General features: G+C 37.0%; 2 protein-coding genes across 2 annotated transcripts; both read left to right on the top strand.

Moving 5' to 3' along the window:
- Window positions 1-1,698: 1,698 nt before the first annotated feature.
- Window positions 1,699-2,634, top strand: LOC140844159 (olfactory receptor 5W2-like). Its single transcript, XM_073215644.1, has one exon. It carries the CDS (start codon window positions 1,702-1,704, stop codon window positions 2,632-2,634), a length of 933 nt encoding a protein of 310 aa, XP_073071745.1. The 5' UTR covers window positions 1,699-1,701.
- Window positions 2,635-9,369: 6,735 nt separating this feature from the next.
- On the top strand, window positions 9,370-10,305 carry LOC140844160 (olfactory receptor 5W2-like). Its single transcript, XM_073215645.1, has one exon. The coding sequence runs from the start codon at window positions 9,373-9,375 to the stop codon at window positions 10,303-10,305; it is 933 nt and encodes a 310-aa protein (XP_073071746.1). The 5' UTR covers window positions 9,370-9,372.
- Window positions 10,306-14,649: the final 4,344 nt, after the last annotated feature.

Here is a 14,649-nt window from a genome sequence, read left to right on the forward strand (position 1 = left end):
TAAAGTAGAATGTTTCAAATGCAGAAGAAACAAAGCAAAGAACTTAAAAGAGTTAGAAATGGTTAAGGAGAGGTCCATGTGCCCTGGAAAATGATATACATTAAAGAAAACCAAAGCATATCATAAAAATAATAATTTGCAGCTTTCTTCCTACTATAGATCAACTTGGTGACAGTAATGAGCATTAAAACCAGCCTTTGCTAAAGTCGTTTCTGAGTTCACAGGGGAATACACAGAACACGAAATAGAATTAATGACACATTTGCATAACACCAAAGCCTTCAGGCTCCAGCTTCAGAGATTTAAGTCCCAAATGTACCTGGTAAAATAAAAGCCATCTGCTCATTGTTCAGCTACCAAAGACCTGCTCATCTCAGGTAGGTTCCTGAGTTTCCTAACATAAAGAATAAAGGGGAGAATAAACTTAACTTTTTCAGAACAAAAGAGAGATCTGTAAATAAAGCATTTTATGCCTGCTTACTCAATTAAATAAACTCTACAATTTAATGGCCAAAATGATATTTCCATTTCAGAACTGGAAGAATCTGAACTTATGAAAAGTACTATTAAAATTATGAATTAAAAAATATCTTTTTAATTACTGTGTTTTGATGTTGGTCCACAGGAAAGCCTTTTATCACTAGGCAAATATATCAGGAATTTAAGTTTTTTTGTTTGTTTTATTTAAAAATAATGTAGGTACCACATTACAAATAAACTGTACAAACTCATTTTCATGTGAACCATGTGCCACATTAACTTAGTTCCTAATAAACATATCCACGCACCACCTTCCATTTCTCAATTATCAATACAGACATATACACACGCAGATACATGACACACACATAAATACATGTATGCACAAGGAAGAAAAGCCTGTGTATCTCAGAAGCATTCACTGCCTCATTTCCATTTTTAAACTTTAAAACTCCATCTAAAAGTCAAAGAAATGTATGTGTCAAATTGTCTTTTTTTGTCTTCTTTGTAGCACTTTCTTTTGACTGATCAAGAGATTCCTGCTTTAACACCAGACCACTCCACAATTAGGAAATGAGTAATGGGGTGAATAATAACTTTCTAGAGAAAAGTTAATAATGCTTATTTCATGTATCACCAAATACTAAAGAACACACAGGCCAAGACAGTAAGATAACTTTCTTATAATTATTAGTGTGTGACATGCTCATTTTTTCTGAAACTCATACAAAAATATTTTAAACTAATCAGGTTTTGGAGAAACAATGAAATTTTAATCATTTTTATATCCATGGAATGTTTCAAGCATGGAAAATGCTTATTCCTGACAGCCTGGATTCTGTGGCAGTGGTGTCTCCTCGGTATTATTTTGAAGATATAATGAGATATCACTCCATCCAAATATCCTCCTGGATACAAGGAAGGTAATGCTCAGAAAAATTAAAGAGGTTATAGAAAGTCACACACCTCATGACTGACATCTAGATGTACATTAAAGTTTCTCAACTGCCTATCCCAGTATTTTTTTATTAATGTCATACAGATTGCAATGCCTCTTTAAGAGTGACTGTTGACTGAGTAATTTTCTGAGTTTAAAAAGACAATTACGGAAAGCAATTGTGTTCTGCCTTACAGACAATTTTAAGACTGTCAAAAGCATATAACATGCAGCTGTCATTTTCCTGATCATTTTCTCAAATGTGCTGAAGAGAACAGAGAAGCATGGATAGAGGTAACTGTTCCTCCGTGACTGAATTTATTTTCTTGGGAATTACCAATAACCCTGGGATGAAGGTGACTCTTTTTACCATGTTTCTATTGATTTACCTCACTAATTTCATAACAAATCTTGGAATGATCATTTTAATTAGAATGGATTCTCAGCTGCACACGCCGATGTACTTTTTCCTCAGTCACCTCTCCTTCTGTGACCTCTGCTATTCCACAGCAATAGGTCCCAAGATGCTGGTGGACATATTTGCCAAAAACAAATCAATTCCCATCATTGGTTGTGCTCTACAATTTCTGATTGTCTGTATGTTTGCAGATTCTGAGTGTCTGCTGCTGGCGGTGATGGCCTTTGATAGATACAAGGCCATTAGCAACCCCTTGCTCTATACAGTCAACATGTCCAGCACAGTGTGCTCCCTGCTCACGGCTGCAGCTTACGTGGTGGGGATGGCGGATGCTCTGATACACACGACACTAACATTCCGCTTATGTTTCTGTGGGTCAAATGAGATTAACCATTTCTTCTGTGACTTACCTCCCCTTTACCTCCTTTCCTGCTCAGATACACACGTCAATGAGTTGGCATTATTCACCTTTTTTGGCTTCATTGAACTGAGCTCCATTTCAGGAGTTCTTGTCTCTTACGCTTACATAATCCTATCCGTCTTGAAGATCCACTCTGCTGAGGGGAGGCTCAAAGCTTTCTCCACCTGCACCTCCCACTTAACTGCTGTTGCAATTTTCCAGGGAACTATGCTGTTCATGTATTTCAGACCAAGCTCTGCCTACTCCCTAGATCAAGACAAAATGACCTCACTGTTTTACACCCTTGTGATTCCCATGCTTAACCCTCTGATTTACAGCCTGCGGAACAAGGATGTGAAGGAGGCCTTGGAAAAACTGAAAACTAAAAGGTGGTTTTAAGCAGTTGCATTACACAGACACACACATAGCATGGTTGTTGTTTTTATAAAATATTGGATGACACAAGAGAAACGAGTTGTCTCAACTACAATAAAATGACCATTTGTTCTCAAGTCCCGTCACGATAATGTCATTGTTCCCCATATGGTGCGGTGTTATATGTGTCTAAACTTAAATATGCTACTCCTTCTTTGCAGAAAACTCTCCTGACCTCTGTAGTTCTGCCAAATTTTTGTTGGTTCATCTTTTCCTTCAAGCATTAGTTTATGACAGCAAAATTTGTCGTGTGTTTAATAAATGACCTGAGCATTTAGGTGTTTTGTATCCCAAGGCACAGCAGCAGTTTCTACACTAATGATACCTATAGCCTAGTATAAATAACCAACATTGACTAAGCACTCAAATAATTCATAATAACTCTCAAAATTGTGATGAAAATGGGGACTGTACATCCAAAGCAGCATGTCCAAATTTAATGTAAAATAAAGTCTTCTTTGAATGGAGATATTAAGTGTCAGACCTAAAAAGATGCAAGTTGGAAGTGGAAAACATAGTGCAGATTGTCTGACAATTGGAGACGTCCTAAATTCGGCAAATCCATGAGATTTTAGAAGTACCGAAGGCATTCATGGATGCCACAACAAGGTTGAACCTTGAGGGTCATATGCTATGTGAAATAGACAGAGAAAGACAATTATTGTATGAATGACCTCACTTAGAAAAGGCATCTAAAGAAGTCAAACTGAAAGGAACAGAGAGTAGAATGGTAGTTGCCAGGGACTGCAGAGAGGGAGGAATGGAGAGTGTAATTCTGGAGGGTGGGGGGGAATCTTTCTTCCAGACAGGGGCAAATTACCTATGAAACTGAAATCAGTCAAAGGGAGAAATAAAGTGGAAGAAACACATTTATTGGTCACAAGCAATTGTCCACCTCTGCTCACCTTTGTGCCTCACCTCCTGGCTTCCAGGATGGACCCCAACCACACCTCTCCCATCCAGACATGCCTGACTCCCCCTTGAAATCACCTATTGATACAGACATGGACTTCTCTCCACCCCCTTGGAAACATCTATTGATGAGGAGATGCACTAAGACCAGGAGAGAGATTCTGGAAATATTGCAATTTTACCTGCAGGGAGGTATGATCAAATGTTGCAAATGTCTTCTATAAGATGAATAAGATCTAGGGATCAAATGTACATCATAGTGACTCTAGTTAACAATACTATACTGTGTATTAAAAATTGCTAAGAGAGTAGATAGTAAATATTATCAACACAATGAAAAAGTTCTAATTCTGTGAGGTAATTGATTTGTTTCTTAACTTTATCTTGATAATGATTTCACAAATTATTCATATATCAAAGTATATATGTGTATATCTTTAATGTACCCAATCATTTCTTTCCGTACTTTTTTTTATTAGTTTTATTTTGGTATCATTAATCTACAATTACATGAAGGACATTACGTGTACTAGGCTCCCCCCTTCACCGAGTCCCCCCCACATACCCGTTCACAGTCACTGTCCATCAACATAGTAAGATGCTGTAAAATCACTACTTGTCTTCTCTGTGTTGCGCAGCCCTCCCCGTGGCTCTCCCACACTATACATGTTCATTGTAATGCCCCCTTTCTTTTTTCCCCCACTTATCCCTCCCTTCCCACCCATCCTCCCCAGTATCTTTCCCTTTGGTAACTATTAGTCCATTCTTGGGTTCTGTGCTTCTGCAGCTGTTTTGTTCCTTCAGTTTTCCTTTGTTCCTATACTCCACATATGAGTAAAATCATTTGGTACTTGTCTTTCTCTGCCTGGCTTATTTCAATGAGCAAAGTACCCTCTAGCTCCATCCATGTTGTTGCAAATGGTAGGATTTGTTTTCTTCTTATGGCTGAATAATATTCCATTGTGAATATGTACCACATCTTCCTTATCCAGTCATCTACTGATGGACATTTAGGTTGCTTCCATATATTGGCTATTGTGAACATACCCAATCTTATCTGTCAATTTTGACTCAAGAAAGCTGCAGGGAAAAACAGAAAAGAAATCCAAGTACTTAGCTTATAAAGAGCAATGGGAAGGGTGTTGGTAAAACACAGCATGGTGCTCTCATTTTCATCAACTCCTCTGTCAATGCTCCAGGAAAACTTCCTCCCCTTCTTGCCCCCTCTGAGTCTCACTTAAATGTCCCTTTTTGTAATTCACAATGAACCATCCCCTTTAAGCACCATTTTACTATCATGCTGTTTATTAAGTCACTGCTTCTAATATGAGATTGAGAGTATTCTTTGTCAAGGATTTAGCATTCTTTCCCAGTTATGCAAAACACCTCATGCTGTTTTGGACACAAAATGGGAAAACAAACAAATAAATAATAAATTAAAAACACCAGATGACCTTTCTGGGTGCTCATTAAAAGTTCTTAACATAATTGTATGTGTATACGGTGTGTGGTTTGAACATATGTACCTTGTCAACTCCGGTACTATTGTGCTGATAAAAATCAGAGTTGCTTTAGGCTTTATACTATTGTAAGTAAGGTAATGTTGAATATCTTTGTGCATGTGTTTGGGTGTACATACTAACTCATTTCACCATGGCATAAACCTAAGAATAGAATTCGTAGGTCTTCATTACCAATTAGAATTGTACAAGCAAAAAGCCACTGAATATTTCAGATTTTCTAGCTACCATTTTCAACATTTTCAAAAGTCTTTGTGTGGAAACATTTCAGAATGGAAGGAAAGTCCAAGAATCTTCTCTGTCTTTCAAAGGGAACATTTATGGGACACCATTCCCTGTCACTAGGTATCATGCTGAAAAATAACTAGTAAGGGTTATAAACATACTTTTCTCAAGTAACACATACATTTTTGAAATTGTTACTTCTGAGCAAAAGCTTAGATAGAAACTTTGTTCAGAATATGTAAATCCAACAAAAATAGAGTGTCAGTGAATTGCCTTCAGAATTAGAGGATGTCCACCTGTAATCTGATTAACACATCTCCATCCCTATGAGACCAATATTTTACAGGATCTAAAGACTGATTTGACCTATATATTGGCTGTTTTATTAGATCCAGTGGGAGTGAGCTAAAGAATAGGAAATATAAAGACCAATAAATAAAATTCCAAAACAGAGTTAAATGATTCATTTAATTGTGGGCTTCCCCCCCTGAATTTGAAACCAGGTAGATTGTACAAGCCGCAGAAGGGCAAATACTTATAAATATAACCCTTTCCCATGGCCTTCTATTCAAAATCAAATGTAACCCAAGGGGTCTTCACATCCCTGAAGGCAGGGAAGCACCTGAGGGATACACTAGTTTGAAAGGAATGGAAGGAAGGACCCAGGACAGCTGCACGACCTCCCAAAGCATCCCGGAGAATTAAGCAATGGAAGTAAACATCCCGTATAACACAAATGCATCAGTTTCTTGAGTGTAATTGGTGGACAATTATTAGCAGTGAGTTAGATGTTTGGGGCTTTGCCCCAGCAATATCTCCTGCAGGAATGCATTTGGTATCTTAGTATTGGGATCACTGCACAAGAAACAGCAATAGAATATAAAATAACATCAAAAACTCACTAGTAAGCCCTTTTCCCAAATTAAAAAATGTACTAATTTTACAGATTTTATCCTGATGAACTCTCCAGCTCTCTAGAAAGCAAGGAATAAAAACAACAATTTTAAAAAACTGAAAAACACGCAAGGAGATGATCTATCTTCCTGCTGCCTTCTTGGTGAGGTTTCTGAATAAACAGAGAAGAATCCAGAATACTTAAGAGCATGAACTAGTACATGCCTCACCCATCTGAGCCTTCTGTCCACAGGTTTGCAGTAGTGGCTTACTGACAATTAAATTAACTGCATTCTGACGGAAAAAGCAGGTGATGTGCATGACTAGTAAAATTACCTTGAAATACCAATCAACAGTAGACATTCACTGAACCCATAGGCATCTCTGTTCTGAAGTGTACCGACTTGATTTGCATATTGTAAAATGTCACATTTATTGCATAAATGAAATCCTGCATACATACTCTCTCATATACTCATCATAATTACTTCGAGTTTCATGAATGTTTTCTTAGTTTATGCTCTTCACTATCAATATACAGTAATTTGTGCACCCATTCATTTATTGATGGACATTTGCAGTGTTTCCATTTGGGCCATTACAAATAAAATTGCTATAAACATTACTGCACAAGCCATTCTATGGAAATATGATTTAATTTCTTTGGGGTAAATATCCAGGAATGAAATGGTCAGACCATAGTGCAGGTCTGTCTTTATGTTTCCAAGAACCTCCAAATTGTTTTAAAAGTGATTGTAGCACTTTACCTGCACAACAGCAGGACATGGAGTTCAGGTCCACAACTTCTTCCCTAATAATGGTATGATCAGCCACTGAATGAATCGGAACATGAAAAGCACACATAAAAAAAGGAGACACTGCAATTATTAAGGATGTAGTAAAAGCAAGATGAGTTCTAACCCTGGGAAGTAGCCCCATCACACATAATGCCAAGATGGTACATTGCAGTTCAGGGACTAGGGAACATTACATCACTCTCATTGTGTAGGATTTGTGGAGGGTATGAATGAAAAGCTTCCAGTATTTATCAATTTACAAAAACTAGTATGGAAACATAGGAACTATATTAGGAGAAATTAACCCAAATCTATTATAACACTATTCTATGTGCATTATCTTCCATTTTAAATAGACAGAAATACTTAACAATAAGTATTTAGAAAGCAATTACCTTTGCAAATCCTTTTACTGGGAGTTTAGAGAGTACAAAATAGAAACATTGTTCTCATTCTTAAAATCCTAAGTTTAGTAGAGAGATTCTTATATGGATAAAATAAAAATAATTCAATAAAAAGGGAACTTCATGTAGAGCATATGATTGAATCACAAAGTCAGTGAAATGCTTAGCAAGTGTTATTATGGCATATCAATTATATTTTAATAGAAGAGAAAATGCCATCAAAGTGTAGTAATATTCCTAAATGAGGCATAAAGTAGAATGTTTCAAATGCAGAAGAAACAAAGCAAAGAACTTAAAAGAGTTAGAAATGGTTAAGGAGAGATCCACGTGCCCTGGAAAATGATATACATTAAAGGAAACCAAGGCATATCATAAAAATAATAATTTTCAGCTTTCTTCCTACTATACATCAACTTGGTGACATTAATGAGCATTAAATCCCAGCTTTTGCTAAAGTGGTTTCTGAGTTCACAGGGGAATACACAGAACCGGAAATAGAATTAATGACACATTTGCGTAACACCAAAGCCTTCAGGCTGTAGCTTCAGAGATTTAAGTCCCAAATGTACCTGGTAAAATAAAAGCCATCTGCTCATTGTTCAGCTACCAAAGACTTGCTCATCTCAGGTAGGTTCCTGAGTTTCCTAATATAAAGAATAAAAGGTACTATAAACTTAACTTTTTCAGAACAAAAGAGAGATTTCTAAATAAAGCATTATATGCCTGCGTACTCAATTAAATAAGCTGCAATTTAATGGCCAAAATGATATTTCCATTCTACAGCTGGATGAACCTGAACTTTTCAACAATACTATTAAAATTATGAATTAAAAAATATATTTTTAATTACTTTGTTTTGATGTTGGTCCACAGGAAAGCCTTTTATCACTAGACAAATATATACAGGAATTTAAGTTTTTTGTTTGTTTTATTTAAAAATAATGTAGGTACCACATTACAAATAACATGTACAAACTCATTTTCATGTTAACGATGTGCCACATTAACTTAGGTCTAAATAAAGATATCCATCCCCCACCTTCCATTTCTCAATTATCAATACAGACATATACACACGCAGATACATGACACCCACATAAATACATGTATGCACAAGGAAGAGAAGCCTGTGTATCTCAGAAGCATTCACTGTCTCATTTCCATTTTGAAACTTTAAAACTCCATCTAAAAGTCAAAGAAATGTATGTGTTAAATTGTCTTTTTTTGTCTTCTTTGTAGCACTTTCTTTTGACTGATTAAGAGATTACTGCTTTAACACCAGACCACTCCACAATTAGGTAATGAGTTATGGGGTGAACAATAATTTTCTAGAGAAAAGTTAATAATGCTTATTTCATGTCTCACAAAATACTAAAGACCACACAGGGCAAGACAGTAACATGATTATTCTTATAATTATTAGTGTGTGACATGCCCATTGTTTCTGATACTCATACAAAAATATTTTAAACACATCAAGTTTTGGAGAAACAGTGAAATTATAATCATTTTTATGTCCAAGGAATGTTTCAAGCATGGAAAATGCTTATTCCTGACAGCCTGGATTCTGTGGCATTGCTGTCTCCTTGGTATTATTTTGAAGATATAATGAGATACCACTCCATCCAAATATCCTCCTGGATACAAGGAAGGTAATGCTCAGAAAAATTAGAGAGCTTATAGAAAGTCACACACCTCATGACTGATATCTAGATGTACACTAAAGTTTCTCAACTGCCTATCCCAGTATTTTTTTATTAATGTCATACAGATAGCAATGCCTCTATAAGAGTGACTGTTGACTGAGTAATTATCTGAGTTTAAAAAGACAATTACGGAAAGCAATTGTGTTCTGCCTTATAGATAATTTTAAGACTGTCAAAAGAGTTGAACATGCAGCTGTCATTTTCCTGATCATTTCCTCAAATGTGCTGAAGAGATCAGAGAAGCATGGATAGAGGTAATTGTTCCTCCGTGACTGAATTTATTTTCTTGGGAATTACCAATAACCCTGGGATGAAGGTGACTGTTTTTACCATATTTCTAGTGATTTACCTCACTAATTTCCTAGCAAATCTTGGAATGATCATTATAATTACAATGGATTCCCAGCTGTATACGCCGATGTACTTTTTCCTCAGCCACCTGTCCTTCTGTGACCTCTGCTATTCCACGGCAGTTGGGCCCAAGATGCTGGTGGACATATTTGCCAAGAACAAGTCAATTCCCTTCTATGGCTGTGCTGTGCAAACAGGAATCTTCTGTACCTTTGTAGATGCTGAGTGTCTGCTGCTGGCAGTGATGGCCTTTGACCGGTACAAGGCCATCAGCAACCCCTTGCTCTATACAGTCAACATGTCCAGCACAGTGTGCTCCCTGCTCACGGCTGGGGTTTACGTGGTGGCAATGGCCGATGCTCTCATCCACACAACACTAACATTCCGCTTATGTTTCTGTGGGTCAAATGAGATTAACCATTTCTTCTGTGATGCTCCACCCCTCCTATTGTTGTCTTGCTCAGATACACAGGTCAATGAGTTAATGATATTCATAATATTTGGCTTCATTGAAGTGAGTACCATTTCAGGAGTTCTTGTCTCTTACGCTTACATAATCCTATCCGTCTTGAAGATCCACTCTGCTGAGGGGAGGCTCAAAGCTTTCTCCACCTGCACCTCCCACTTAACTGCTGTTGCAATTTTCCAGGGAACTATGCTGTTCATGTATTTCAGGCCAAGCTCTGCCTACTCCCTAGATCAAGACAAAATGACCTCACTGTTTTACACCCTTGTAATTCCCATGCTTAACCCTCTGATTTACAGCCTGCGGAACAAGGATGTGAAGGAGGCCTTGGAAAAACTGTCAACTAAAAGGTGGTTTTAAGCAGTTGTATTAAACAGACACACACATAGCATAATTGTTGTTTTTATAAAATATTGGATGACACAAGAGGAACGAGTTGTCTCAACTACAATAAAATGACCATTTGTTCTCAAGTCCCATCACCATAATGTCATTGTTCCCCATATGGTGCGGTGTTATATGCATCTAAACTTAGATATGCTACTCCTTCTTTGCAGAAAACTCTCCTGACATCTGTAGTTCTTCCAAATTTTTGTTGGTTCATCTTTTCCTTCAAACATTAGTTAACTACAGCAAAATTTGTCGTATGTTTAATAAATGACCTGAGCATTTAGGTGTTTTGTATCCCAAGGCACACCAGCAGTTTCTACACTAAAGACAACTATAGCCTAGTATAATTAACCAACATTGACTAAGCACTCAAATAATTCATAATAAGTCTCAAAATTGTGATAAAAATGGGGACTCTACATCCAAAGCAGCATGTCCAAATTTAATGAAAATAAAGGCTTCTTTGAATGGAGATATTAAGTGTCAGACCTAAAAAGATGCAAGTTGAAAGTGGAAAACATAGTGCAGAGGATCTGACAATTGGAGACGTCCTAAATTGGGCAAATCCATGAGATTTTAGAAGTACAGAAGGCATTCATGGATGCCACAACATGGATGAACCTTGAGGGTCTTATGCTACGTGAAATAGACAGAGAAAGACAATTATTATATGAACGACCTCACATAGAAAAGGCATCTAAAAAAGTCAAACTGAAAGGAACAGACAGTAGAATGGTAGTTGCCAGAGAATGCGGAGGGGGAGAAATGGGGAGTGTAACTCTGGAGGGTGGGGGGGAATCTTTCTCCCAGGCAGGGACAAATTACCTTTGAAACTGAAATTAGTCAAAGGGAGAAATAAAGTGGAAGAGACACATTTATTGGTCACAAGCAGTTGTCCACTTCTGCTCACCTTTGTGCCTCACCTCCTGGCTGCCAGGATGGACCCCAACCACACCTCTCCAGTCCAGACATGCCTGGCTCCCCCTTGAAATCACCTATTGATACAGAAATGGACTTCTCTCCACCCCTTGGAAACATCTATTGATGTGGAGATGCACTAAGGCCAGGAGAGAGATTCTGGAAATATTGCAATTTTACTCGCGGGGAGGTTTGGTCAAATGTTGCAAATGTCTTCTATAAGATGAATAAGATCTGGGGATCAAATGTACATCATAGTGACTCTAGTTAACAATACTATACTATATATTGAAAATTGCTAAGAGAGTATATAGAGAATATTAGCAACACAATGAAAAAGTGATAATTCTGTGAGGCAATCGATTTGCTTCTTAACCTTATCTTGATAATGATTTCACAAATTATTAATATATCACAGTATATGTGTGTATCTTGAACATACCCAATCTTATCTGTCAATTTTGTCTCAAGAAAGCTGCGGGGGAAAAAAGAAAAGAAGTCCAAATAGTTAGATTATAAAGAGCAATGGAAAGGGTGTTGGTAAAACACAACGTGGTGCTCTCATTTTCATCAACTCCTCTGTCAATGCTCTAGGAAAACTTCCTTCCCTTCTTGACCTTTCTGAGTCCCAGTTAAATGTCCTTTTCTGTAATTCACAATGAACCATCCCCTTTAAGCACCATTTTACTATCAGGCTGTTTATTAAGTCACTGCTTCTAATATGAGATTGGGAGTATTCTTTGTCAAGGATTTAGCATTCTTTCCCTGTTGTACAAAACACCCCATGCTGTTTTGGACACAAAATGGGAAAACAAACAAATAAATAATAAATTAAAAACACCAGATGACCTTTCTGGGTGCTCATTAAAAGTTCTTAACATAATTGTATGTGTATAAGGTGTGTGGCTTGAACGTATGTACCTTGTCAACTCCGGTACTATTGTGTTGACAAAAATTTGAGTTGCTTTCAGTTTTATACTATTGTAAATAAGGCGATTTTGAATATCTTTGTGCATGTGTTTGGGTGTACATACTAACTCATTTCACCATGGCATAAACTTAAGAATAGAATTTGTAGGTCTTAATTACCCATTGGAATTGTACCAGTGAAAAGCCACTGAATATTTCAGATTTTCTAGCTACCATTTTCAACATTTTCAAAAGTCTTTGTGTGGAAACATTTGAGAATGGAAGGAAAGCCCAAGAAACTTCTCTGTCTTTCAAAGGGAACATTTATGGGACACCATTCTCTGTCACTAGGTATCATGCTGGAAAAAAACTATGTAAGGGTTATAAACATACTTTTCTCAAGTAACACATACATTTTTGAAATTGTTACTTCTGAGCAAAAGCGTGGATAGAAACTGTGTTCAGAATATCCAACAAAAATAGAGTGTCAGTGAATTGCCTTCAGAGTTAGAGGATGTCCACCTGTAATCTGATTAACCCATCTCCATCCCTTATGAGACCCATATTTTACAGCATCTAAAGTCTGATTTCACCTATATATTGGCTGTTTTATTAGATCTAGTGGGAGTGGGCTAAAGAATAGGAAATTTAAAGACCAATAAATAAAATTCCAAAATAGAGTTAAATGATTCATTTAATTGTGGGCTTCCTCCCCCTGAATTTGAAACCAGGTAGATTGTACAAGCTGCAGAAGGGAAAATACTTATAAAAATCACCCTTTCTCATAGCCTTCTATTCAAAATCAGAGTTTCATAGACACTTAATAGAAGTAGATATCCAACTTTATTGGTATTCAAGTAAATAAAATAAGTACTTAAATGTAGTATTATGACTCAGAAAGATTAATATGAAAATAATGAAATATCAAGTATTGGCGAGGGCGTGGCTTCCATACACTGAGAGTAGAATAAGAACTGGCACTTTCCCTTATACAACTGTATGTTTGTGTTTACTAAGGCTGTACATAAATTGTCTTATAACCTAAATACTCTTTCCCTAGATTTCTACTGAAGTGTAATAAGTGAATGTGTCCACTCAAAGACAGGTGCAAAAATAATTACCATTGCATTATTTGTAATAATATAAAACTGTAATCAACTCAAATTGTTATCAACACAATATTACAGGTATTAAAAAGTTTTCCTTAAAGCACTAAACATTGTACCTTTTAGGGTTTGGAGGCCATCAGCTCTTACTTGCAAACACTTAGGATCGCCCATGTATCACAAGAGCAACCATCAGCCACCTATAAATAAAAGGTATGTCCCATGTCCAGTAAAACGTCGTGTGCCATGGTTTATTGACCCTTGCTCCAGATTAGGTTAATCATGGTCAGTTTAGGAAACTCAAAACAATGAGGATGAATGAACTACCTCCACAAACTACACCGTGGAAAAATGTCACAAACCTAATGTTGAGTAAAATGAGCAAGGCAAAAAGGTGTAAAAAGTGTATGATTTCACTACTCTGTACTTACACATGAACCTATCATACTGGACATCAATTAGAGATCGGTGTGGGAATGATTTCTGAGATGCTAATAATTGTTCTATTTTTGGCCTGGTTCAGGTGAAGGGAATCTTTTCATTTAAGAACAATTACCTGCAGTATGTATTTTTAAAAATAAAAGTGTTCTGTATGTTTATTAGACTCTAAAAGATTTTCAAAAGCAAAGTATATTCACTATCAGATTGTAAACAAATACAGTATTTTCTTTTTCAAATCTAGCAGTCATTTAAGCACAATAGGTGTTCATAATATATTTGCAAAATTAATGTAAAGCACATATTTCATAGGATATCTCAGTACACAACCATTTAGTAAAAGAGCTGACTTCCTTGCAGAGCAAAATCTGTGTACACAGAGGCATCTGTAGTCTTTCCTCCATCCTCAAGGAAATAATGTACTTCGGTACCTGGTGTCATACCAGGAACCCCGTCATTACACTCAGTGTTTCAGACAACTACTTTCCAAAGAATGTGATTTCAGTTAGACAGCTGCCTGCACAGTATTGTTTAGTGTCACCAAGGGTACCCAGAAACCCCTAGATATAGGTGCATTTTGCCCACTCACTTGGAGGCAATGTATAAAATTTCTCCTAAAGCCATTTTCAATTATTTATGACTCCATTATTCATGAAAATAGAAATCCGCTGGGAGGTAAATTAGGTCATCCAGCTTGTAATAACGTGACTCCACAAGCCCGGGTCTAAATCATGGGGCGGGTGAGGGGAGTAGACTGAAGGGAAGTTAGCCTGTGTGGTCTTGAGACCTGGAACTGTTTAAGAAGCTCCAGTGAGGTGCTGATTGAGCAAATGTAACCCAAGGGGTCTTCACATCCCTGATGGCAGGGAAGCACCTGAGGGAAACACTAGTTTGAAAGGAATGGAAGGAAAGACCCAGGACAGCTGCACGCCCTCCCAAAGCA

This window comes from Manis javanica, chromosome 11 (genome assembly GCF_040802235.1).
Source record: "Manis javanica isolate MJ-LG chromosome 11, MJ_LKY, whole genome shotgun sequence".
In the NCBI taxonomy this organism is placed as follows: Eukaryota; Metazoa; Chordata; class Mammalia; order Pholidota; family Manidae; genus Manis; species Manis javanica.

Bases quoted from the DNA above. Each gene is read 5' to 3' on its own strand.
- LOC140844159 (XM_073215644.1), top strand. From the start codon at position 1,702: ATGGATAGAGGTAACTGTTCCTCCGTGACTGAATTTATTTTCTTGGGA.
- LOC140844160 (XM_073215645.1), top strand. From the start codon at position 9,373: ATGGATAGAGGTAATTGTTCCTCCGTGACTGAATTTATTTTCTTGGGA.